We start from the raw sequence: 26,864 nt of genomic DNA, 5'->3' as shown, positions 1-26,864 counted from the left end.
AAAGGAATGCCTTCTTTGCTTCAGTCTTTCTTGGACCTTATGAATCCCAGACCCCTAAGACCAGAGGGAAAGTCTGGAGCAAAGACTTGCCCTAATACAGGGTGATAAGGTTAAAATGGATGTAAACAAGACTCTAAGGTGTGATAGATCGAGATGTGAGTGTTGAGGGAACTGGCTTATCTCAATGTGAGGCCATTCAGCTGTCTTTGGAAGGTTCTTGAAAGCGGAAAAAAACAAAATACTGTGTCTCTCTTCTAGGAGGGCAAAGAGTGGGATTTGGGGAACTCCAGAGGCTGGGAAGCCTCACCTTCATTTCTGGGAAGGTGACGGATCAACTTATCCCAGAAAGGACTTCCATGCACAGGAAGGACAAGAAGGTGATCCAGAAGAGTCATCGTGAATTTATGAAGAGTAAATCATGCTTACGCAATCTGACAGCCTTTTAAAATTATGTGACTGATTTGAAGGGAAAGGAGTGGATGTTGTTTACTTTGACATTAGTCAGGTTTTTAACAATCTTCCACGACTACCACAAAGACAAGCAGATGAAGTAAAGGAGAAACAAAAATGGCTGAATAGCTGAGTTGAGAGGGTTGTGATCAGTGGTACAAAGGCCAGTTGGAAGTCAGTCACTAATGTGGTACCCCCGAGGTCGATAGCTGAGCTCAGTACTGTGTAACATCTGCATTAATGACCTGAAAGATGAGGTAGGATGCAAGGTTGCAGGTAGTTAAAAAACCTGGGAGGAATGTTGATACACTGGCTGGGTATGGTGCTGTTTAGAGACTTTGACAGGCTGGAGAAATGGGCAGGCAGGAACCTGATGAAGCTCAAAAGGGGGAGATGCAAGGTCCTGCACTGGTGAAGGAACAATCCCATGCACAAGTATAGGCTTGGGCCTGACCAGCTGGAAAGCTGCTTGGCAGAAGAAGACTGTTTCTGCTGAACTCCAAGCTGGCCATAAACTAGGAATGCACTCTTACAACAGCAGTAGCCAACAGCATCCTGGGCTGCATTGTGTAGTCTGTTGCTAGCAGGTCAAGGAGGGTGATGTTTCCACCCTGCTCAGCACTGGTGAGGCTGCATCTGGAATCCAGTTTTTAGGAGAGGTTGTGGAGCCTTCATTGTCAGAGGTACTCAGAATCCATCTGCACACTTTTCTGGACAACCTGCTCTAAGTGGCCCTGCTTGAGAAGGGTCTGGACTAGATGATCTTAAGAGGTCATTTCCAGCTTCAATTGCTCTGTGACTCCATGGCTTCCCTGATACACCTCATCTTCCAGCAATCTGTTACTAGATTGCTAGTACTTCCTGGGCAGGAGTTGCACTCAAAGAATGTTTGCATTTTGACCAGAAACTGGTTAATGGTTATTAGGTGTATTTAGAGGGCCATGTTCATGAATCTTTCTAGGCATGATACTTCTATTAATGTGTGTAGAGTGAGACACAAGATGATTATATACTTAACACCCAAAACCTCTGTTATCACAGTTTTTATTGCTGTTATCAATTAATTTGCACTAAAGGTGCTAGAGACTTTCTCAAAAAGATCCTATCGTTTTAGACACTATTGAGATAGAAGTCTTTGTACATTAAGCAGTACTGTATGATGTTTCCAGGACAAGAATTTGATGTGGCCATCACCTGAATTATTAAAATGGTCATTAACATGCTCATGCATGTGCCACTTAACACTTCCAAATAAACTGTGAAGATATGTTGAGATTTAGCATAGTCTGTAGGGGTCTTGTAGTCCCCACAAGACTTTTTGGACATCATACCTTCTATTGTGGAGGTTAAGAGAATAACTACAGTGAGAAGTACAGTGCAGTAATAATGTTGGCACAGGCTGCTCTGTGCCACTTGCTTTTGGAGCCAGTGAACAGTCTCTGGCATAACTAATTTATTGGTATTGCTATAGTGACAGAAATGTTCTAGGCCAATAGTGCTTGCATATTACTGGGAAATACATAATAGAGAGCTTGGGGATACTGGGAGTCTTTCAGTCCATTTGCAGAACAAAATCGGTTATCTGTTGAGAAGTACCTGGGAAATGATAAATGAGAAAGTGCTTGGAGAGCACTTCTATCTTAGTAAGGCTCCATTTTTATTTTTCACTGTACATGAATATCCATTTTTGTCAGTCATCCAGCTGGCAGAAGTTATTTTTTGCCGAAGGAGTATTTCTTTTTCCTAGAGAACACATGTTAAAGAAATTGTTTCTCTTCGAAGCTTGGTAAAGGATACTTTAAACACATTCTGTGTAAGCTTGAAAAGGTGCACTCTGTTGTCACTGAATCTTCTAAAATGTATGAAGTGTAATGTTATTACCGAGCTGCTTTAGGCTTTGCATTGGTTAAGAATTTCATTGCAGCCACTGTGGTTGTCAGCAAAGGCAATGCCAGTCAATGGCAGGTTTTGGCAGTTAAGAGCTGCAGTGCTGATTGGAGCAGGTATGCTTTAAAGAGAAATTTATCATCTGAATGGCAGAGAGAGTCAGTGGAGGGGTTTGTTCCCTAGCTTGATTTATGTGCCAGAGTATCTTGTTTGGCACCTTATTGTTAAAATGAACTATTCCTCTATGGAAAGCCTTAGCAATTCCTTTGAGATCTGCAAACACATGTTGGCTCTGTGTTAAAGCTCACGATTAGTTAGTTATCTTTGATAAACAAGCAAATTAGTAGGACTTCTCCATGTAAGTTAATCCGTGTCCTTGAGGCAGAAAATGCCTTCTGGTTACCTCTCAGTTGTTCTAAGAAGGAGATCCAAAATACGTCTGTCTGGTTTTGATTGTTGTGAGCAAGCTTGTGGCATTTTAGACTTTCTATATGTGAAAGTCACCAAAGCACTGATAGCACCAAAGGTTGCAAAACAAAAAGGTGCTGAAACTTCATCTGTCCAGAAGCTTCAGAGGGGTGCATAGAAAGCTTAATCTACTTTCCATGTATGATTTATCATGATCTGTAGCTGCCTTACTGAGCAGAGAAGCCAAGCAGTATTTTCAAGCTGATATGTTCTGATATATGTGGTTGAATTTAATCTGATCTAAGATAAGGTAGGGAAAATAAGCCTATACCCAGTGTGTTATCCACTGTGCAGTACATTAAAAACAGAGTCAGAAAAACCCTCCCTGAGAACAGTGAATAAATTTGTGCTGCTAGTGTTTTTGTAACTGTGATAGATCTAGAAATAGAGCTGAGGCAGTGCTTATTAGCAGAGACAGTAGCTTTTACTGGGATGACAGAGCTAGTTCGGGAGAAAAAACAAACCAAAGAAAACCAAAACCATGCTTTTGGGCAAGAAGATCTTCTGGTTAAAAGCTTACTTGTTTTTTCAGCTACATAAGCTGCTCTCATAACTTGCTATTAGGCAAACTGGGACTCTAATTTTTTTTCCTCTAAGCTTTCCTTTACTGCCATTCTTACAAAAACACAATTGCTGCCTAAATAAATAGGCATTGCCCATACAGCCTTACTGAAAAAACAGCATGCCTTCCAGTATGCATGAACTTGTTATGACATCCTTTATAGAGCATCCATTAAGATCATTAGGATCTGAGCACTCCTCCAAAAGTGGTCCCCAGGCAGTCGCTGTTGGACCTGGGGTCTGGTTTCCTGTGTAATTGCTCAGGGGTCAGGCACATATTGGGGAGTGTGTTTCTGGTGTTACCATTGATGCAGCTGAGTTTTGCTCCTGGAGCTGGCTGGACTAAGAACCTGATGTGCTGGACTATATCCAGATAGACACAAAAATAATTTTAGACGTTTCCACTAGTAGAAGACATGTGCTAATCAGAAGATGCTTGTCTTAGAGTGTCTCCTTAGTGGGTGTGCATTCCCACAAATTGAGGACCTAGCTCCCAGCCAGTAAGATCTCAGCCCTAATTTGAAAAGACTCTGAGAGCTTGCTGCTAGAGCCAAGGACATCAGATCCCTAGCACACCAGACTTGCTGCTCAGGCTTGGAAAATATCATGAAATTCAGTCTGAATGCAATGCATGCCTTACCTAGGCCTTCAAACTGATAAAGGCAGTCCTCAGGGCAGCTGTCTGCCTTGTCATCCCCTGCACAGCTGAATTCAAATATTGGAATGGTGCTCTGAGCTCATCAGCATGAGTTCATTCCTTCCTGCAGGACCACTATCCCTCTGATCATGGCACAAGTGAGAGGTGTGAAAGTTTGTATGGAGTAGGTGATGATGAGAGCAGCATGTTGGATCTTCATTTGCTGTTTATGGCTTTTGTTGATGCCATGAAGTCTTCTCTATATTTTTCTAAGACTATAAATAATTTGGGATGGAGGTAATTTTCTTTCCTGAGAGCAGGTCATTTGTCCATGATTTCACTTTTCTGGCACAGAAACATGTACTGCACTGCTTAGCATGCTTGTACCAAAGCTGAGCTTTCAGAGGCTGCTCCAAAATTAGGAAGGACAAAGTACTGCATCAAACCTTGTTGCCTTCTGATCCAAGCACATAATGTACTTACAAAAGATTATTAGTATGCAAAACCTCCAAATACTACTTTTTTTAAAGTACAGCATTATATTAAATGTAGGACAGCACTTTACCATATTTAGTAAACACTGTCCACGTTGCTTTGTGCTCAAGCCAGCAGCATCATTCATAGAATACAATTATACAAGATAAGCTTTATTAACGAATTCAGATTTATATGATGGATCTCCTTGCTTTGTAGACTCATCCGCTTTGAAGTTTGTTCTGATCAATCATTAGCATATCTATACCTACTGAAGAATTCTCTTTTTTATCTTTTGGAGGACATGTCTTTCTGGCTAAAAACACAGCCATTTCATTTCTCTAGTTTCAGTTTTTATAGTACAGTCTGCCATCCAATTTAATATTTATCAGTAGTAATAACTGACTGCCAGGGTATTTTCAACATTAATTCCGGGTGTCTGTGTGCTGGAAAGTCCTGCATTCAGAATTACTAAGCAGACTATGCAGACAGACACTTTGGCTGTAACTTGTTTGCTCATTTATATACAGAAGAATGGAGATGAATAGCTAATTTTACTGCAGAGAGTTGTCTGCTTTGAATCCCAAACGCTCTGTATTTTATAACTCCAGGAGCCTGGTCAAATCATTGTAGCAGTGTTCCAACTGGTAGAAGGGATTAATTATTCCAAGCTTCCTTTTTTTCTCTCCCTCCCCCTCCAACTTTCACTAAAAGAGAATCTGAATCATTATTTAGAAAGCAAATTAAATACTTCCAGTATGACTGATTTAAATTTCTCCTAAGAATTACACTGCAAGTGTAGTCTTGGCTGAAGATCCATAAGGGAAAGCACATACAAAGGCAAAGGAAGACACACTGCAGCAGAGGAGCTGGATATGCAGATTTTCCCAACCCGTTTGTGCCATATTGTTTCAGTCTAAAGGGTTGATTTGACCCTCGCAGCACATAAAATGCATGTTTATTCCCAGCTGTTCGATATGGAAGCTGCATTGCAGCCTCAATTTTACAAGAGCTACGCAAAATTGAAATGAAAATCCAGTCTTCTGTTTGCCCTTAGTTACAGCTACGAGGAGATCTAAGAGGAAGAGACAGGTTTTGTTCTTGTAGAAAACATTCAGTTCATGTTCATGTTTTATTTCATCTGGCAACATGTACACAGCTTCAGGGTTGGATTAGTGATGGCTTTTCCTCCAAGAATCCAGACTCCTCTGTAGAAGATTTCCCAAGCGCTGTAGTCACTGTAACGGTGAGAAAAGAGGATTCTGGTGGCCATGCACTGGGATCCTTACAAAATGGGTTTAACTGGGCTTGTGTGTGTGGGAGTAATTAGAACCCTCTAAAATTAGAAGTTGCTTCAGTCTCATTACTGTGAATTAACAGTGCCTCACCTACATTTTATGGGGAAATGCCCTTTTAGTGCAGCCAGAAGAACTGGGAATGCAGGTTGATGGAGTTCACTGAGGATGGCAGTTCAGTGTTTGATGGATGGTGAGATTATAATGTTTCCAAGGCTTCTCAGTGTTTTCTTGCTTCCCACAAAGACTGTTTTTGTCTTGCCTGGGCTGAGTTTTAGGTGTTACCATAAGTCAGGCTGCCTGTGGATTCAGGAAGGAATGAAATGCTGATTGATGTTTGAGCTAAGCTGTAAGAAACCATCCTGGTAGGAAAAAAACCAAGTTGGGGTTGGTTTTTTTTCAGTCTCTGGGTGGAAGCTGGAAGTAAGTTATGGAAGTTACAGAGGTTTCTAGAAAGTTTTTCTTATACTTTTCCCCACACTGATAGACTGTAATGTGACAGGTATAACATGGAATGTTACCAGTGGTCCAGAAAGTTGACTGTGAAATTCATCTTGGCAGTAGTCACACTTTTCCCACACTATACACTATTAAGAGGAGTAGAGGAGTTGCCGATGAGTGGCTTCTCCTCTGATATCATCTCTACCAACTCTCCTTTCCTTCCCATTTCTCCTTCTGTTGCATGGTTTGACTGAAAAAAGTCACCCTGGACTTGGTGTGCTCACATTACTTGGGTATTCTGAATTGTTGCCATGCATCTAGCTGTTTTTTTAAAGAAAAAAACCTTGAGATTTGTTTAAAAAATTGTGTAGTTTTTTCTATCCTTCTGTCTTAGCAGAACAGAAGAGCAGAAATTTCATTGAAGTAGTGTAACAGAAAGATTTATTGCAGAACATTTTTTATTTTTTCTGCAGTTGCAAGTTTTTTCCTGGTTTGTTATGGGATTTGTTATTTTTAAAAAAGCTTTATGTATTTGTATTTGAATCAGGCCATAATTGGGAGGTAGAAATACATGAGCTACAATTGGCAAAAGAGTAATCTGCGTAACTCTACAGAATGTGGGTGCAGATACTTAAAAGAGATTTCTTCTAAAACACATTATTTTGTTCCTTCTGTTTCACTTATAGCAAAACTATAATGGACATACATAAGGTCCCCTGAATTACTAGTGTTTCAGTTGATCTTATTCTTTCCACAGAACAGAATAAGTAACCGTCTTCTATGAGGATATGAATTTGATATAAAATGTTAAAACTTTTCCAACATCTATTCCTTATGATTATGGACATTAGTAGTAGAGTAATAGAGTTTGATAGAACAGTGAGTGGGTTAATGACCCATCAGTGAAGAAGACTCGTTGTTTTCTCTTGCCAGATGTTTTAATTAATTTTAGAGAAGAGTAGAGTTTTGCCTTTTTATATATTCCAGTTGTTTTAAGTCAATTGTGAAAATGTGCGACTCATGTTTCAAAACAGAACTTAAAGGGTAATTTAATTTCCTGACATGATAGTTTTTTCTCTCCTATCCCCAAATGTGAATTATGTAGTTTTTGAAGTTAAACTGCTTGTCAGAAATAAATAAAACTTCACTAATTAATCTTTCCGAGTTCTTGATTTCTGGAATAACAATTTGATTTGCATATTTTGTTAAATAAAAATGTTATATTATTAGATTATGAAAATGTGCTCCATTTATAGACTAGATTCTCTGTGATCTGAAACTATAAAAGTTGGTTTGTTGAGTAACTAATGATGGGAAGGGCTGTTTTGCTTTTGAGGAATTTGTGCTTCCTACATAGACTGGCTTCTTATTCTATTAAAAATTGGTCTACTAAATGTCCAGAATGTTATTTCCTAGTTTCACTCATAGGCCATGACATGACCAAGATATGCATAATTCCTGGATATGTCAGCAAAGATCCTGTGTGTAGAATAGACTGAGAGAATCATTAAGTTTGGAAAAGACCTCTAAGATCATCAAGTCCAACCATTAGCCCAGTCCTGCCAAGCCCACCACTAAACCATGTCCCCAGTTTTACACATCTTTTAAATACCTCCAGAGTTGGTTCCCTGGGCAGCCTGTTCCAATCCTTGACAAATCTTTTGTTAAGAAATTTTTCCAATATCCAATCTAAACCTCCTCTGGCACAACTTGATGCCATTTCTTCTTGTTCTATTGCTTGTTACTTAGAAGAAGAGAACAACCCCCAAGTTACTACAACCTCCTTTCAGGTCATTGTAGAGAGTGATAAGGTCTCCTCTGAGTCTTCTCCAGACTACACACTCCCAGCTCCCTCAGCTGTTCCTTGAAAGGCTTGTGTTCCAGACCCTTGATGAGCTCCACTGACCCTCTCTGAAATCAGACAGTTTGGTTTGGCTTGCCTTGGCTTCTCACTCTTTGGTGGAAATGCTCTTTACCTTTATAGCAGACATTTAAAACTGACATTCAGTATGCTTTGTATGGACACTAAAATGAGGCCACAGTATATTTTCTAATGGGTTGAGGTTTTACTGATATAATTAGGCAGACATTTCCCCCCCCTTTTTTTATTTTCATCCCATGTGCCATGCCATGTAGTTTAAATTCTACCCTGTGTTTTAAAGGCCACTATGGTTCAGTGATGCTCTGTGATAAATTAAAGTGCTTTGGACCAGGAAGTGTTATCTAACTAGAAAAGTACTGTTTTATAGAATGCCCTATGTAGTGGGAGTAATTTATGTAGTAATTTAGGGACTTCACCACTGAATGAAACATTCAAACTGGAATGTTTGCTACAAAGTTGATTTATCCTCATAGTGGGGACTGCAGCTTAATGGGGGATAGTATTGGCCTAAATTTAGCTACTCCTATGTAATCAGATCATGTCACAAATGATGTTTAAGTAAGTATGTCATTCAGCACTTATTTTGGTTTTGTGGTGGTTTTATTAAAAAAAAAATAAAACCAAAACGCTTTTTTTTTACGGCTACCAAAGACCACCTCTTCCATATTTTCCTTAATCCCAGATCAGCCTGAGCCTAAGAAGACAAACACTTACAAGATAAAGTAATTTACATTTACTGCCAATGGCTCAGATCCACCCTTTTTCTTAAGTTTCAGAAGATAAGAAATTAATACATTTCAGAACGTTACTTGTGGCTTATTTTCTTCAAGTTTGGCCTGCTCTGTCAATGTGACCTTTCTATGTACAGAAAAAGTCATGACAGTTTGCAGGCTGAACATGTATACTGCAGGTGTGTAGTATCAGTGAGCAAGATTTTGTTTTAATTGTATTTGGTTTTTTCATCTGAGCCTTTAAAGTCTTTGTTTCAGCTCTGTATTTAATGTCAGAATTGCATCAGTGTTGTTTTTCATTAAAAAAGATCCAAATCCAAAAATTCCAAAATACTTTTTCTACTTTCTCAGTTATGAAACCTTGAAGGCCTTTAATTAAATTTTTCATGAGATGGGGCTTTGCAGAGTTTATCAGCTTTAGATTTCTGAAGAGAGTGACATGTCAGTGACTAAAACAAAGACCAAACCATCTGTAGAATTGTTCTGAACTCCAAAGTGAGTATTTTCATAGTTTGGAATTAACTGCTTGCCTTACTAAGAGCTTCCACTGTTTACAGTGAATTGGGACTTCTTGAGATAAACAGAGAGATTTGATGTACTGATCAGCCTGGCTGCAACTTCCATCATAATTTATTCTTTTGTGTCCGGGTTACTTTACATGACAATTTTGTTTGACTTTTTTCTTCACCTGTAAGTAAGGGGTTTCTATATTAATAGGCTTCCCTAGAGCAGCTGTCAATCCAGTTTGACTCCAATGTATCTGTTTGGAAATGTTGGATATTACCTTTTTTCTCCATCACCTCTGGAGGAAGCTTGGCAGTTAGGAATTCAAGGAGGTAGTGATTCTTGTACATCATTGCCATGCACAGTGTTTTTAATATTTATATAGATACTACCAAACATACTAGATTGGTAGCTGGGCAGCTTCTCATATCTAGGTAAATAGAAATTATCCACAGGCTTTGGCAAAAGCTTCTTTGATATAATGAAGCTGCAATATGATCTGCAACACCCCTAGTTCTAAGATACATATAAAATATCCTGTGGTTACTAGAAGTGCTCCCACTTAGAAGGGTTATCTGCTTACTTTGGAATGAAAAAGTAAGCCCAGAAAAATCATTCAGCTATTTGTGCTGAACTATAGAGAATAATGTATCAGGAAAAAACCAAAGATCAAACACACCTGATTTTTTTCTTCTTTCAATACCCTATGCTTCATTTTTGCATGACAGCTCTATCTGGCAGCCTCACATCCCATCAGTGCAATCTGTCATGCTAGATTATTTCAATGAAGTTCTCTTTCTCATTTTGAGTTTGTTGAAAAGTCATAATGGCATGCTCCCAAATTAGCAGTCAAGAAGAGTAATCCTCTCTATTTGTATTTGTTAAAAGAAAGGAGAAAGGAGGAGATGGTTTCTTTGTTTCCTCTCTGTCCTGAAGGCCTTCTCCAGAGTTACAGAACTAGATTTGCTTTGAAGACTAACTGTGAAGACTTTGTCACAGATCGTGAAGGCTTGATTTTGGGACTTAAGTGAGTTATTACAAAAATCTTTTACATTCATTCTGTTCACCTTGGTTGCTTGCAGATTCCTTTCTGTCTGTCAGCTGGAGAATTAAAGGTTTTCCTTGCATTCATTGTATCAGTGTGGGAGTTGGACATCTTTATAAAAGCAACTTCCTAATCTTTCCTGGGCTCGAATTCCCAGTGAAGGGAGCTCATGCCCAGCATGGGAAGCTTGTTGTACTGATGTACAGACTGCTTCTCTGTGTTACCCTGAGCTCAGAAAAATTCAATGTTTCTAACTGGGTTGTTGTGTTTCTCTTTCCTGAAATCAGCATCCTGAAGCAGGTACAGCCTAGGTGCACTGACCAGATTTATGGTTTATATCCCTGACTCTTTAAACACTTGGTTGTCAATAAGCTAAGCAGCTGCAGTATTGAGTACCCACTGTTTATCAACTAAACCCATACATTGGTATTTCACCTGTTTTACTGCTGCCAGCTGATGTTCAGTTTCCACCTGAGAAAGGCTGCACTTTGCCCTAGAGGCAACAGGTGAAATGCTAGGTTGTTGTGGTACCATCAGAAGGGCTAGTTTTGGTTCAGGAGCCCTCCGTCATAACTGGAAAGGAAGGAAATGAGTAGAAAATTCAGAGCCCTTTCTCTGACCTGCTCATCCATCCAATTGCTGAAGGAAGGAGGAAGATTAAGTTCAAAGGAGAAACTAATGGAGAAACTTCTGCTTTAACTGTTTCTCTCCATATGCTCATAACACTAATGAGTTCCCAAGAGTTAGGCAGGTACAGAACTATTGAAGCAGGGGCTTCAGTATTTCAGCTGTTTGTTCATGCCAAGCCCAGATGCACCAGGGAGTTACAATGGGCATATTAAATCTAGATTCTGTATTCTTACCATGCTATCAGGTTACCCACACTCAGTGTTTACAGAGAGTGACATGTGCATGTTGGAGCAAGCCTCCAGCATTGCACCAGACAAGATTTTTTTAGTTAGTAGCTTTCCTAATCTAATCAGCGCCTTAAAAGCTCTTTCCATGCTGCTTCTCCTCCCTTGTTCTCTTTCTAACATTTCAGTTGGACAAATTGTTCATGTTGAGTTGGAGATGGCAGCTCCTTTTCCTCTCTGGATGGGAAATGCTGGCAGCCCTCAGCACAGGTCTGTGCTGTTTGTTGCAGAGCTGGGCCAGGCAGGGCTGACAGATTGCTCTTGATGGAGTTAGTGTGAAACCTCTAAAGCACGATGAATAGGAATTGTTTGTTCTGTTTTCCAGAGGACACTCTCAGCCCTAATGGATTTACTGTGTATTTGCAGGTTAGGGTTTTTTCATTTTTCTTTGTCTATACTTGCAACAGCATTTATTGATGTATGTGCAGAAGATAATGAAAAGCTACATTTCAAATCACCTTTAAGGGCCTTAAAGTAGTTCTTTATCCTAAATGGAGTAGCTCAGATGACATTAAGAAAAATGCTTTTTGTGGGGGTAAAACCAAGGTGTACTTCAAATCCTAACCCAGTAAGTGTAAGAAATTCCTGCCCTGGAGGAAAGCCAGTGATTCTGATTCCTAGCAGAAATATCTTGCACAGTTTCCTTCCCGGAGGACCTGGGCCAGGCAGGTGGCCAAACTCCCTGCCTCCCTGGGCTGAACTGCCAGCCCATGCTGCATAGGCAAGAGTTGTTTTGTGAAAAGGCTCCTTTCAGAAAGGAAATGCCGGTGACTTTGTGGCATCCTTTTCCAGGAATCTCTTTTCCAGGAAAAGGCAAGGCCCAATTGGTGATCAAACCAGCTAATGTTAGCCATTTGCCTTTTCTGCTGTCTTTCTCTCTCCCATATTTTGGATTACCCTGTGTCTGCACACCTGGAATTGCTTGTGGGAGGCAGTTCATCCACAGTTCATCCATGAAGTCTAGTACGTATGAGTATTTGGTGAGCTTCTTTTGGCTGTGAAAACCTGCTCAAGAACGGCTCCCTGAATCTCCTTTTCCTCACAGGCTTTGAAACCAAGAGTATTTCTGCTGAACCTGGTGTCACCCAGGTGGGAAAAGTTTGCAGGGACAGAAACTGAGTGCAAAAGTGCCATTCAGCAGTGTGTAGGAGCATAACTGTGTGTCAGTTGCATTATGTGCTGTATGTACACGGCTGTAATTTAGACTTACTCATCATTGGCACTCCGATGTTGTCTGTGCATTTTGGGCACTGAGTCTGACAGGCTGGCATCATGCTCAGCTTGCAGGGAAAGCAATTCTAGCATTCAGGTGACCCTTTCTCCACCAATTTTCACTGAGATGTTTCTGTGCAATTTCTGCTATTTGGCTGGTGCCTGTGAAGTCCCATTGCAATACAGATGGCAGGAAATTCAATACCGATCATGCGCAGAGCCCTTGAAATGTTTGTGGCCATCCTGAGAGAAGAATAATTTTCAGAGAGAACCTCTTTGGCCATCTGTAGATACAATACTCAAAACAAACAACTGCTAGTCTGCAGTTGGTGCTTGAAGCTTATTTCCATGTCTTTGTGGGATTCAACTATAGAAGTTTGTTTTCTTCCCAATATATAACATTCATATATAGAATAAGGCTGAATGCAGGAGCATTCACATTTTACACATGTAATAATGTAAGTGCTAATTGTCACTGTGATTTACATTTTCAGTGTGTTTTTCCCAGTGCCTGTCTGAAGTTGAGCATAAATCTTTTTAGCCCTCTAAATTTGTATTCATGTCAGTTTTATTCACTGCAATTTTGGTTTGCCTTGCCTTGGTTTAGATTGCAGATCGTGCCCAACAGTGGAAGAGTGGATTTTGAAATTTTTTTACGTGTCAGATTTCCCTGGATCCAATTTTATCAAAAAAAGCTGTCACCAACTTCTTCTGAAACCAGCAAACCTTTTTCTTTCTAATTACATTTTTACCATATGTTCATCCAGATGGCATATGCCAAACATTTTCTAGGGTGTTATAAAATGACCTGACTTTGGAGGATTTAACTGTTGAAGAAGCTTTAAAAAAAAGAAAAATTAGAATTGACACTGGGGCAAAAAACATAGTCTTAGAAAGAAAGAAAAAAAATATCTGAATAATATTCCCAGTTGCATTTTGTGGCTGTGATACTGAATTCCTGGTATATACGCTTGCACGAAAACAGAGAAAATGTAGGGAATGTGTTCTTGAAGTGTTAAAAGTTGACTCCTTTTTGAACCACTGAAAATAAATTTTTGTCTGTTGAATATGTCTCAAAAAAAATTCTGGAGCTGTGAGCTACTCTCTGGTTTCTTGCAAAATGGAGCAAAAAACAGTTTGTCAAGCCACCAGATTCTCTGTAGGAGCAGCAGTTTTACTGAGCAATGTAATAACTACTTGTGCACTTTTTTCTTGGAATATAATTTTCAAGTAAAAGGCAGTTCATGCATGATTTTGACATTTGTGTCCTAGTTCTTAATAATTCTTGGGGGATTTCTTAGAGAAAATAAATTAACTTGGGATATACTGAGAGGTGCCAGGAAGAAATGAAGGAAGGAAATTATTTTTCATATTTAGCTGCTAGTTAAGCTAAATAAATGAAGATCAGTTTTTAGTTTTCTGGAGGGTTTGCATATTTCTTTGTCTCTATGACAGTTCTCTTTAACTGTCGTTGTTGTTTTGGTAGTCTTTCCAGATTATCAAGCAGAAAAATAGAAAATGCCCTCATGTTGTTACCAGTTTCCGTAGAAGTGTCTCAAGTCTCAAGACTTTAGTGCTAATTCCTGAAGAATAGTGATTGAATGAGAATCAAATTTACTTTCTTGTGTTGCTACAATAGCTTTTCCAGCTCCTAGAAAATTTTGAGTGCACAACCCAAGACTCTGAATAGAGTATGAAGAGTTAGTTCCGGGGCAGGACAGGCAGAGGCTCATGGCAGGGATTCAGATGGACAGTTGTAGATGGAAGTTTGTTCAGTGTCCTTAACTTGCACAGATCTTACTGAAAATCTCAACTGCAATCAACAAAGCAGATACTCCACCTCTTCCAAATTAATGAGACAGGATTTTAACAGTGCTCAAAAAATTTGAAGTGGTTTTGTTGTTTCTGAATTAAACCTTTGAGAAAAAGTGCTTGTCTCCATCCTCCTTGCCCACTTCCACTCATCAGTCTGTGAGTGGTTTGACATTTCCACAGTCTCTTCTCCATCATTGACCAGGTTTACACCTGCTGTGTCTCAAGTGAAAGAGAGTCTGTTTTGTAGGTAAGTCAATCTTAGCAGAAATACTGTAACTATTTAAAAGCTAAGGATTAAAAACACCCCAAAATCGCAATCTGATGTTTACCTGTGAAGTAATTGAAACAAAATGCAATAGAGGAATACAAAATGAGACACCAAAAAGCAGCATGTGGCCACTCTGTTAAAATATGATGCAACAACGATTTGATTACTGTTGTTTTAGAGTTTGTGGGTGTGCAGCTGCATTTGAGTCAGCTTGAGGTATCACTTTCTCTGCTTTCTTTCTGGATGTTTTTGCAGACCAGAGCTGAAGTTGTTCAGGTGCCTTTGTTACATATTTCTAAAATAACGTTTATCATATCCAGGGTCACTGGGTTCATGCCGTAGTTTTCAGTTTCTTAGAAGAGTTTTAGCTATAAGTATTTTTCTGTGGAAATGCAAACTCCTGCACAACAAATTCCAGCCTGATGTGGGCAAGCTCTCTTAGCTGCCATAGACAAAATGCTCAGAATTAACCCACTAATCCCTAAGTGTCAAGGAATCACATGTCAAAATCTAAAGGCTAAAAAAGTGTTGTACTCAAGATACTTTGCTATAAATTACTAATATGCATTTTTAAATTAAGCTCTAGATTGCAGTCTTTGTTTCAATATTGCTTGGATTATTCAGCTTGTAATTTAAATAAGGACAGTGCTAGGAAGGTTTCCATGGAAAATATTACCAAGTTAATAATTTTGAAGGTAATTATGTGAAGATTCAAAGTGTCAGCCTTAAATCACACCTCTGACTAAGCCAGGCATGAATTTGGGCATGCATGTGTTAAGTTAGGCTCCCCATAATATCCTGGGCATCTGAATTGTATTTGCAGGTGCTGGCTGCTGGGATGCAGCTGATCAGTGCTTCCCAGGGTGTTTTTCTTTCCTAATTTTCTTCCTCCTTTGCTCACTGTAGGACCCTTTGTGGGTAAGCCTGCACATTAATTTTATGCCACCCTGCAATGTCTCTATTCTGCTTTGTGTGTTGGTGCATGCATGCTCAGATGCCTTCTCTCTCCTTTCCCCTGTTGCCTTCTCTTTTGAGTAGAGCAGTTGCCACAGAGAGTTTTTGAGAGTAAGTGCTTATGATGGCACTTCTGCTATGATTTTCCATAGCTGGTAGTTTATCTCTCAGAAGAGTCTAGTATATAAAATCTCTGTTCAAGAAATCCTCTCAGAATTACTGTCCTTAATATGGCAGCAGTCTCCCACTGCTGACAATATAAGTGTATCAGAGAAGATGGCCTTTTGTAAAGCAAGGACTAATCTCAGCCATTGAAAATGGGAAGAAATAAGTGTCTCGCTTCAAAAAGGCAATCTAAGGGCAGCTTGTGTTTGTGTATGTGGAAAGAATAGTTCATATTTAAAATCTGAGGCTTTTTCTTCTATTTTTCCTTGAGAAAAGTGAATCTTTATGTATGATGTAAGAACTGTACCATCTAAACACATTTTTACTGTGTTTGAAGCAAATAGCAAGTTTGCAGTGTTGGTGTTATTCTTGTAAGATATTTCACAGTGTAGGTGATGTTCTGTGCAGGGTTCCCCAAAGTGTCTTTTTTTAGTCCAAGCTTATTAGATTCTGGTTTAGAACTCTTGGCATAGTTATTCTGAAGAAGTCAGTATTTTCCATAGCTGAGATGGAGATCAAATACCTCCAATTAATGCAAAATTCAAATTAGTCTTGAACTGTGGTACTACAACTGGCATCTCAATAATGAACTAACCACAGGAGGAAGCGCGTTTGTCAGTGTACCATCACACAAAGCTTTGAGTGTTCATCTAATCTCTTCTGGGATCATATTTATATATCTTGCTGCTCTCTTGAAATACACCCCCAACATACTGAATGACACAAGAATATCTGATGCAGCAAGCTGTGGAAGCGTGAGCTGCAGAGTCTTTTTAGTTGATGTATTTCAAGGTGGATAACCTTAAAAATCAATAGTGTCTGCTGCGCCACTCAGAATCATGATGGACTGTTCCTCACGGCTCCTCTTGCCTGGGCTTTGAATAACTGATGCTGTGCTGCTGCAGATTCTCAGCACCAGCCGAGGCAAGGGCTGGAGCACCCAGCTGCAGGGTTGCTCTGTTGAGCATATCTGTCTGCTTTTAGAATTTATTATGTGAAGGGCAGCTGGTGGTGGGGGATTTGGGGGTTGTTTAGGGTTTTTTTTTTCTTTTTAAAACAGACTACACAAGTGCTAGGAAAGAAAGTGAATACAATGACAGGAAAGTAGTTTTCAAAGGCTCAAGCAGTATTTTTGAGTCGCTTGTAAATATGGCATTTTTTCTTTGGAGACAGAAGGCACTTTTTGTTTGGGCTTGTAGTGCCCCAATTACAAAAATGGGAACAGCTATTAGGAAAAAATGATTAAATAGATTATCTTAACTTTCTGGGAAGTTAATGTTGTGGGGCTGCCATCTAAGAGAGGTGAAAAATGCAGAGTTTTGTCTTCTCTACCAAAAAAAAGTTCTCAAGTTGAATAGATAGTTTTTTTAATGCCAGTGACACCTCAGAAATTGTCTCATTAGAAAGACAAAATGTTTGAATATATAGAAGCACAAATCATAAGCAGGAATTTATGGGGAGGAGGTGCCTGGGAGGTCTTGAAGATAGATTTCTTAAATGGTCTGCATACAATTCTCTGGGTTTTTTAACAGTTCATTTGAAAAACACAATAGAAAATTACCTAAAATAAACTGACAAAATCTAGAGGAACAGGAGGAGGAGGAAGAAAATGAAGCATCAGATGTGATGCTTTAGCTGGTAAAAAACAAGTACTTTCTTTGCTGACCTCACCTTATGCATATAGTAAGAGAGCACAGAGATATTCTCTCTCTCTCCTATTTTTGTAAGGAAGGAGCTTCTGCTGCCTCTGATCATATGCATAAAAAGACAGCATGTAACTGTCATGGCAGACTGAATCCAGTGATAGGGATAGAGAGCTTCTTTGAAGAAAAGCCCTAGAAAAATCCAGTAACAGAAATAGACTCCCACTGAGAGTTTACTGAGATTTGCTGCTCTTGTGTGTATCAGTAATGAAGCAGACCACGGAGAGAAAGTAAATTGATGTCATGCCCAAGGTGTATGTGTTGGGGAAAGATCAGAGAAGTTTTTGCATGTTGTTGATGCTGAAAATAGATCTCTGAATGATACCTTTCTCCTTATGGACTACCTGTTTGGAGTTCTTCAGGGAATTGTATTTGCAGATGGAAAAGGGACAGCTGGTGAGAGCAACAATGCTGGTTGCATGGTATGTCCCTTAACTCTCATGTTATGCTGTATGTAAAATTATCAAAGATACGTGAAAATTACTTGACTTGCGTATTGTTAATTAATTATGAGGACACCAACTGATGATACTTCCTGGTTCTGTAAAGATATCTGCCTCCCTGATGTGCATTTCAGTGTTCTTAGACTGGGCACTTGGTTGTTACCTTTCTCAGAGCCTGTGCCCTCTCTGCAGGTAGGGTGGGGACATGGTTCCCTCCGTTTTTCTAGTGCATTTATCTGCCATGAGCTAGAGTTAGTGCAGCACTTGCAGACTTATAGTCTCTTGAAAGTAATAAAAGAGTTAACTCGTGGCCAGGCAACTTAAAACAAATATTATCTGAGCTCTCTCAGGACTGCAATAAGTTGATGCCATGAGCTGAAGTCTGTCTTTGTGCTGTGCTGATCAGATATTGCTTGTTGCCTGCAGTGGTAGTTAGGTTTCCTGAAGCAGTGGGTTCAATGGATGGTGTTTGACACTGGAGTGGTCTGTTTGTCTGTCTTATTGGCACTGGAAATTGGTAGCTTTGATTCAGTGGGGGGCTCCAGGCATTGGGTAGAAAATGCAAAGTACGTTTTGGTTCTGACTGTGTACAGCATCGGCCGCATTTCAGTGTTTATTAACGTTAATTTAAAATCTTTATGCTTTTAAACCATTACCTATTTCATGGATATGTGATGTTGGATAGCTTTCATCCTTTCTATTTTCTGCTTGAAAGATCAAGATCTTTTCCCTCCAGCCATGAGAATTTTTTCTTCTAGGTACAATAAATAGGCATTGTCATAACACCATAGAAGAAAGTAAAGTATTTTAGTAATTCCACATAAATATATTTTCTTGCTATCTTGTTTGTTTATTTGTTTGTTTGTGCCCCAGAACATTTTGAAGTGATTTCAGATGGTTTATCCAAGTAGCAAATACAGAGCTGTTACCTGTGCCTTAGGAATGGAGAGGACTCATCTCAGAAACTTGCTTAACATATTAGAACCCCAAATTTAAATGTGTGTCTTCTTTTTAAAAAGGCTGGCAGACTCTAACTGTTGTTGTTTATGGTACAAGTAGGTCACTACAATTATTTTTCCCTTCTAGAAATTGAAGGATGAAAAATGCAAGCACAGATGACAAAGGCTTTATTGTCAGGTTATTTTTCTCTCATATATGGGGTATGGTTAAATGTGCACTGTCAAAAAGAGGCCTCTTTATAGCCTGGTACTATTGATTAGTATTTGAGACCTGCCAGCAGCATTATTACTTAATGCATAAGAAAATCTAATAGAAAATTATTAAGTTGGTGTTTTAGTTCCTCTAGTGAGAAGGTTTCAGGTATTCATCTCATATCGTTGCACAAATTGCTTGGCTCAAGTAGATACCACAAAACCATGTTTTAATGATTTTTTTCCTTTTTCCATCTTTTTTTTTTTTTTCACAGTCACATGACACAATCAGCCACATTTGAAGACCCTCGAATAGAGAGCTGCCAAATAACCCCTCCAACCCCTCGGAAAGTGGAAATGAGGAGGGATCCTGTGCTAGGATTTGGGTTTGTGGCTGGTAGTGAAAAGCCAGTTGTTGTACGCTCAGTAACACCAGGTATGTTTTCCTCACCTGACCCCAGAAGCAAACTTCAGTTTAGCCTACTAAGATGAAATGCAGCTACAAATTTGAGTACTGTTGAAATATTCAGGCAGACAAAATAATTACAAATACTAGGTAGGATTTTAAGCCTTGTATTGCCTGGTGGTTTCCTTCCTCACATTCATTTTTTAACATTACATAAATGTGTTAGCAGAAAGACAGTTTGGAATTATTGCTCTGAGCCATTACTATTGTTTGCCTGATAAAGGTTAACCCATTTCATTCAAGGAAATACCTTCTCCCTGGTATCTTTATATTGGTTTGCTGTCACCTTCATTACCATTGAATCAGCATTTTCAAGAGGTATGTTGAGTTGTGAGATAAAAGCTTGCATATTTTTCATTCTTATCATTACCTTCCCAAGGAGAGCTAGGTTTCTAGAAACAATACTTCTTTCTGAAAAAGAAGATGTTATTGCTGGCTTTTTTTTTTTTTTTAATGAATGCATCTGTATAACTATATGGTTAAAAGCCAGGTCAAAATATACCCCTAAACATCTTTCCTGCAGTAAAAATTAGTGATGTTTGTGATATTTTTGAAGTTACAAAAGACCAGATCTGGGACTAATCTGTCTCCCAAATAGCAGGCTCCTGCTCTCTATGCTTAAAAGTTCAGTTGTTATGTAAAAGTGCCTTGGAGCCAAGGGCAGGGATTTGACTTTGCTCTTGTTCAATATGTTCTCCAGAACCCCCACAGAGAGCAGAGGAGAGGCAAAATTGACTTTTTGAAGTTCTGATGTCATTTACCCACGTGTGTGCATTGATTACATTTGTATTGCTTTCACAGGAAGTGAGCAATGTAACTAATATTTGAACTAGATCCAGACAGCTTATTTCTCTCAACTTGGCATTATTAACGTAGTTTTATGTTAAAATTTGGAAAATGTTATTATGTTCTGTTCCAAATGAATAGGAGGAAATACAAGCTCAGGACAACATTCTCCTACATGGATTTGTATCTATTTATGCAGGATATGGAAGTGGAGTGAAGTTTTCAAAGCAAACAGAGGGAAGGATGAGCATTAGCTCAGTTGTTGAATGACTTGGTTTTGATGCTGAAACATTTTAAGATTGTTATCTTCATACTTGTAATAATATTTTAGTTTTTATGTATCATCATTGAGGAGCTTAAAGATGAAGACTGGAAAGGATACATCTTTTCATTAGGAACTGTGATGTCACATCATCTTCCGGGCATGTAATCGTGCTGAGAAACGACGTAATATGTGCATTTTGTAAAGTAAAATGCACTCAATGTGCATTTCAGCAATGTCAGAGTCCAAACCACATAGACATACACATGACATTGTCTACTCAGACTAATGCTAAATATTCATGTCTAACTGAAAGTGGCAGTGCCTTTGGATGTACCTGTGCAGGATGTACTTGTACGTACCTGATCAAGTAGTAGGAATTTAGCAGAGAAGAGACTCAAGGGGTTGGAGGTATAAAAACTTACCATCTTCAATTGAAGAAAACAGGTTTGTTTTGCTTAGAACAGAAAAGTCACAGGAGAGACCTGTGAATGACGTTCAAATATGTAAGTGATGTTTCATAGGAAAAAGGAATAAGATGTTCTCTGGTATTACTTTGCCTGGGACAGGAAACAATGTGTTGCAACAAGGAAGATCTGGTATATTTACCATGGAAAAAGACTTCCTGATCTTAGCAGTAGATAAACAGGATCATTTGTTCACAGGAAAAGGAATCCCTCTCAGGGTGGTCTTACAAAATATCAGACAAACATTGATCAGGGATGAGTAAAATATGGTTGAGCACACTTTAGAGGGTGCGTTAGTCCACGGGTTATGAGTCCTTTTGGCCCTTCAGAAAACTGAGCCCTTATTTTAGGTGGCTAGATATGGGTTTAGAACTTGAGGAACTTCAGTAGAAGCTGCTTAAGCCACTATCTGAAGATTTTCCTGGTGAGGGAGTACTGGTAATGTCAGAAATAGTGTTAGTGTTAAACATATCATTAACTGAAGCAAAAATAAACTTGTAGTATGTGAACAACAGTGTGTTTGTGCATTTACAATGGTCTGCTAACCTGTGCTCTCTCTTTTTTTTTTTTTCTTTTTTCTTTATTTGTCTGCAGGCGGCCCCTCTGAAGGAAAGCTTATACCAGGGGATCAGATCATAATGATTAATGATGAGCCAGTCAGCACTGCTCCAAGGGAGAGAGTCATTGACCTTGTCAGGTAGTTGATGTCCTGTCATTTAAACTACGAACCCAGTGACTTATTGCCTGTGCAGTCATTCAACAGTACAGCAAGTTTTGCCTTCTCATGACTGAGAAAAGAGAAAATAATGTTGCTTTAGTTGTAATGGAGAATGATGAATTATTTTAATATTGAAATTAAGTGCCCTCTTAAAATGTCATCTGGGTAGCTGAAAAAGTATAAAAAAATACAGGAATAGCTCCAAAGCACTTGGGTATCAAAAGAGGAATAGTATTCTCCTGGTATTTTTTTTTTGTATGGGTCATTGAAAAGATGATTCCTGGAGCATGGAAGCTCCAGTCACTGTTGCAGTACTGTTCATTTTTCACATGAAGAAAGTTGAGTCAGGTTGGTCTTATGTGAAGAACAAAGAAAGCTCGGTAGGGTGATTTTTGAGAGTTGATGAATGCGTGTAAATATGTAGGGAAGTTTAAAAAGTGTTTAGGTGGATTGCAGGTAGGTGAGTTTGTGTGAAAAAAGCAGTCAGGGAAGAGAGCAGAAGATGGAAAATTAGACAAGAAAAGTGACTGTGGATACTACAGGAAAGGAGAAATGTCAGGATTTCTAATGGGATGTAGAAGGAAAGGAAGAAGAGTGACTGACAAATGCTAATGATGTAGAAAAATATGTATTGTTGTTTGCATAATAAATTTTGCTTTTGGATTAACAAGAAATGTTAGTGCATTGCACAGAAAAAAGGCAAGTAACTAAAAACTTAAAGATAAAAATGAATAATTTAAATTCCAGTAGGCTGGTTGCTGTATACCAGTTTTGTTTCTATATTCTCCTTCCCATTGGTGTAAACTCTGAATTGGTGGGTCTTTTCGGTTCCTGAGAGATACTCAGGTTTTAACTGTACCGGTACTTCTCCCCAAGACTTGTAGCTATCTTTCTTCAATATTACCCATGTAATTTTTAAAATTCTCATTTGCTTATAGATGCTTGGGCAGGAGGTGCTGCAGTAGTTGTACTCCTCCTGCAGGTGATAAATTCAGCAAAAGGTGCCCATTTGCTGGGGATTCAGCTTTAAGGAAAACTTCGTAAGAAGATGAAATGGTATAAACATTCCAGCGATGCTGATGCTTTCATCTGTGTTAGATGGGTTTAAACAAAATATATTTTCAGATTTTTTTCAGAATTGTTAGCCTGCAAGTCAATTAACAAACACAATTTGCTAAGAGCTTATTGTGATGAGTAGACTCCATGAACTGAAGGAACTGTCCTGCTCCTAATAAAGTTCTGTCTTGTGCTTTGTGTTGACCACCAGTATAAGCCTCAAAAATGGGTCTTATACCCATTTTTGATGTCTTTGTTTCTTCATAAAGCAATAATATTGCCTTCTTCATTCTTTCCCTGATTCTTTGATATTAAGCAAAGTTAGGATCTCGAGCTCATTTTCTGCTTCCAGCAATATGTAGTAATATGAGCAAGGAAAATAGACTGATTAGACCTGAGACAAACTGAATTTATTGTGTAGCTGATTCTCTGTCTGTTTTCAAATGAGAAACTCAATAACAATGTCACCCTTCCCAATTACATTGACTACATAGGTAGTGCCAAATTAAGTGTTGTTTCATTCCAGGGAAAGCTTTAGGTGATGCTTTTCTTACACTGTAATTCTACCTCTGCTCTCAAAATCTGTCTGCTGTTGAGATTTTGACAGAGACACATCCTTTGATGAGATTTGGAGTGAAATATATTGGGGTTGTATGTTAACAGCATTTGAAAATAAGAGTTTTCTTTTCATGCCAGTGGGGTTGCTTGGAATGATTAGACACTGTCAGTGTGGAGTCCTGACACCACAGCAGAAGCAATTCTTTACATCAGTGAAATAGTGAATCTCTTCTGTATAATTTAAGGTTTTCATACTGCTTAGATACATCTGAAACTTTTCAACAAATCTCCATTTTTTAATGTGCGTGGGAGAAGTTTTGAAGACTCGTTTTCCTGAAGGTAGCAGCATGTCAGTGGTCAGCAGTGATGTGTTCCAAATGCATAGGTTATGCAATGGGTGTAATCACAAAATCATAGAAGAACTGAGAGGAGATTTCTGGAGCCCATCCAGTCAAACCTCTGCTCCAGGCAAGGTAGAGTCAAAGTTAGATGTGGCTGCTCAGATGTGGCTTGCCAAATCAAGTCTTTAATGCCTTCAGATATGGAGATTTCACAACCAAACTGGGTAGATGTTTCAGTTCCTAACCAGCCTTTTAAAACGACATGAGCCAACTTCTTCATCAGCCTTAGACGCATCCCATCTAGGCACATGGACTTGTGAGTGCCACTCTTGCCTCAGCATTCCCTACTTCAGTCTTTGTCTACCTCTGTTCCCTAAATTCTGTCACTGAGCTCACAGACCAGGGTGGCAGACCTTGCCACTAAAGGCCAAAGCCAAGACAGCCTTGAGCATCTGAGCTTTTTCAGTGTCCTGTATCAGGTTTTCCACTCAGTTTAGCAGCAGGTCTGTATTTCCCTTGGCTTTCACTGCTATTGTAGTTGTATAGACCCTTGTTGTTATCCTTCCTCCATCCTGGGTGTTTTCAGTGATGAAAACACTATCCGGCTGAGCTGTGCAAACCCCACCCTGGCCTGGCCAGGTACAGCTTCTCTGTTTCTCCTGGGTGACCTGTCTTCATTTCCAGCTCTGATTTCCTTCCATTTTGTACTGGATCTTGTTCAGGCTGTCTCTGTGGAGCCTCACTGGTGTCTGCTATGTCTGCCTGCTTCCTTGCAGATTGGAATAGACCAATCTGGCACCTGGAGGAGGCTCTGTGTGAAGATCACCCAGCTCTACTGGGCTCTGGCATTTCAGAGCTGCATTCCACAAGACCCTGCTTTCTAGTGCCCTGAACAAGCTGCAGTCTGACTTTAGTCTGGACTCCTCTTCCTCCTTTCCTTTGGGATCTCACACTGTACCATCCTGTGGTCACTGCAGCACATTAATGAGAAATTGATATTCCAACACTATTTTTTCTGTGAATACATGGTCTCTTGCTGATTACATATAACAAGGCATATTTTATATTCATGATGTGAAATTTAGTGGCTGTTTTTAGGCAGCATTCCCTCAAAGCTTTTTGTAAAGTCAAGACAGAATTTGTCATTACAATTGCAGAGAGTGTGGAAAAAATTAATCTACTTTCAAAATACTAATATAAATATCATAGTATGTCAAATAGAAAAAAAGCCAAATTGCATAAGAAAATAAAATGTCAGATTTAACAAACAGGTGAGCATCAAACATCACTCGGATTGGGAAAGCCCAACATTTCCAAGCAAAATATACACAGTTGTTCAATGTTAAGTCAACCTTGAATGTTAAGCAGTTTTTAATGTAACACAATATTTAGTTGTTTGCCAAGAAAACATTGTCAGAACATTAACTTATGAAAAGAATTGTGAGATTGAAGGAAAAGAAAATTCAAAAGTAAATTTCTGCTAGAATCTATCTAAAAAAAAAAAAATCCAAATATCCACCAAAAAGGGTATCTGAAAAAATCAATTAAATCTTTTTTCATTAAGAAAAAGCATATTCATAAGCAATAAATTTGCTTTATCTATAAATTTACCACAAAATAAATCAGAATATTTTTTTTTACATCATTTGTTTTTCTTCAGCCCTTTTCCTATCAGCTCCAAATTAATTGTCTTACTGTTACTCTTAAAGGGTTAGAAATAGATAGACTGGTCTTTCAAGAAAGTCCCTTTTGTGTAATGGTTTTACTACAGGAGAATTCAAGAAGTTAAATGCAATGCACAGTACAGAAATTTTCCCATTGGCTTTTTATTGCATTGTAGTATTTTAATTATGTGTGGGCTTTTTAAACATTCATTAGTATAAATAATCTTCCTTAAGTAGAAAACTATTATAGCCATTTCTGCTGACTCCAGGGGGTACTGAGCAGGAACCTGGTGAAAGATTTGGGTTGGTTTTTAAAGAATTGAGGGATACTTTTCTATCCGAGGAAGTCTCAGGTCTAGAGGTCATCGGGGATATTCTTTATAAATATCCCCTGTAGGTCATTCTGATCCATTGAATTCTTTTGGCTCTGCTTTACTGGGAACACTTAATTAGTGTTCAAGTCATCCTTTGAAAGCCAGGGTTGCAGAAATATGAATACAGTATGGTTTGCAGACAAAATCCATTTGGACTCATTATTTCTGGGTGCTGTTCAATGGCTTTTGCACTATATTATGCTCTCCTGAGCTATTTTCAGCACAAACTCAGAAGTCATGAACATCATAAACATGTTCATGGTTTTCCTTACAAAGGGAGGTCAGTTTTATGGATGTCACTTATGGCTGTGGTCGAGATGTGTTCCATTCAAGACAGAAAGTTACAGAAGTTCAAAAAAGAGGAAGAAACAAGATCAGCTTTCTTAATGTAAGCTTATAGACCAGGCAAGGAGCAAGCGAACAGAATACTAAAGATTTATTTGAAGTACAGTCAGTTCAAAATTTATCAGGAGCTATTTATGTTGGTTTTATTTTACTGCTGATACAGATTCTGTGAGCTAAAGCTTTTCCCACATATTTAACAATAAGTACTTTGAGATAACATTAAAGTCATGGCACAATGGAGCAATTTTTTCCTTATTTGAAGGTGAGCAACAATGCAAAACTGACATTAGAAGGTATATTAATGTACAGTATCAATTAATTGCTTGCTCAGAGGTGCATGGATCTCATTATCATTGATTATTGTTACATTTTTAGCTTTCTAATAATCAGTTTAACTAACCTTTTCTGTTGAAACAAAGCAGCACATCTAAAAAAGAATTTGCCTTAATAGATGTTTATAGGCAATTTCTATAACTAGAATGACTTATTTATCTTAGATTGCATGGAGTATGCATTAGTCTACAAGGATCCAAACATATGTAAAACTTTTTATTTAGCAAGGTATTTTACTGAAATTTTAAGTACAAAATGTACACACAAATGTACTGCTTACTCCATAAACTAAACAGTGAGTAGGGCATGGTAGTGGTATTTTGTTCACACTTGAATTAAAATAGTTACCCAGGCAGCCATCCAGCAGAAACTGGCATCTGAAGAGGGTGATCCATCTGAGATACTTCTTTTGGAAAAAACTACTCTATTGCAGAAAGATTTATTTATACATTGACTAAAGAAGAAGAACAGAAAAGTATTTCTGAGTAGAAACC

The 26,864-nt window shown here is 38.7% G+C and overlaps 1 protein-coding gene across 1 annotated transcript in view; it reads left to right on the top strand.

Annotated features, from left to right (window-relative positions):
* FRMPD4 (FERM and PDZ domain containing 4) overlaps positions 1 to 26,864 on the top strand; it is a 298,010-nt gene that overhangs the window by 208,285 nt on the left and 62,861 nt on the right. Inside the window, exons 3-4 of the mRNA XM_085052131.1 lie at positions 19,276 to 19,436; positions 21,576 to 21,678. Coding sequence (XP_084908257.1) covers positions 19,276 to 19,436; positions 21,576 to 21,678 — 264 coding nt within the window. The remainder of the gene's footprint in view (positions 1 to 19,275; positions 19,437 to 21,575; positions 21,679 to 26,864) is intronic.

The sequence above is a fragment of the Lichenostomus cassidix genome, chromosome 1, assembly GCF_008360975.1.
Source record: "Lichenostomus cassidix isolate B80296 chromosome 1, HeHo_3.0, whole genome shotgun sequence".
NCBI lineage: Eukaryota > Metazoa > Chordata > Aves > Passeriformes > Meliphagidae > Lichenostomus > Lichenostomus cassidix.
Note: the sequence above shows the minus strand (reverse complement) of the source record. Positions and strands in the feature narration are given on the sequence as shown.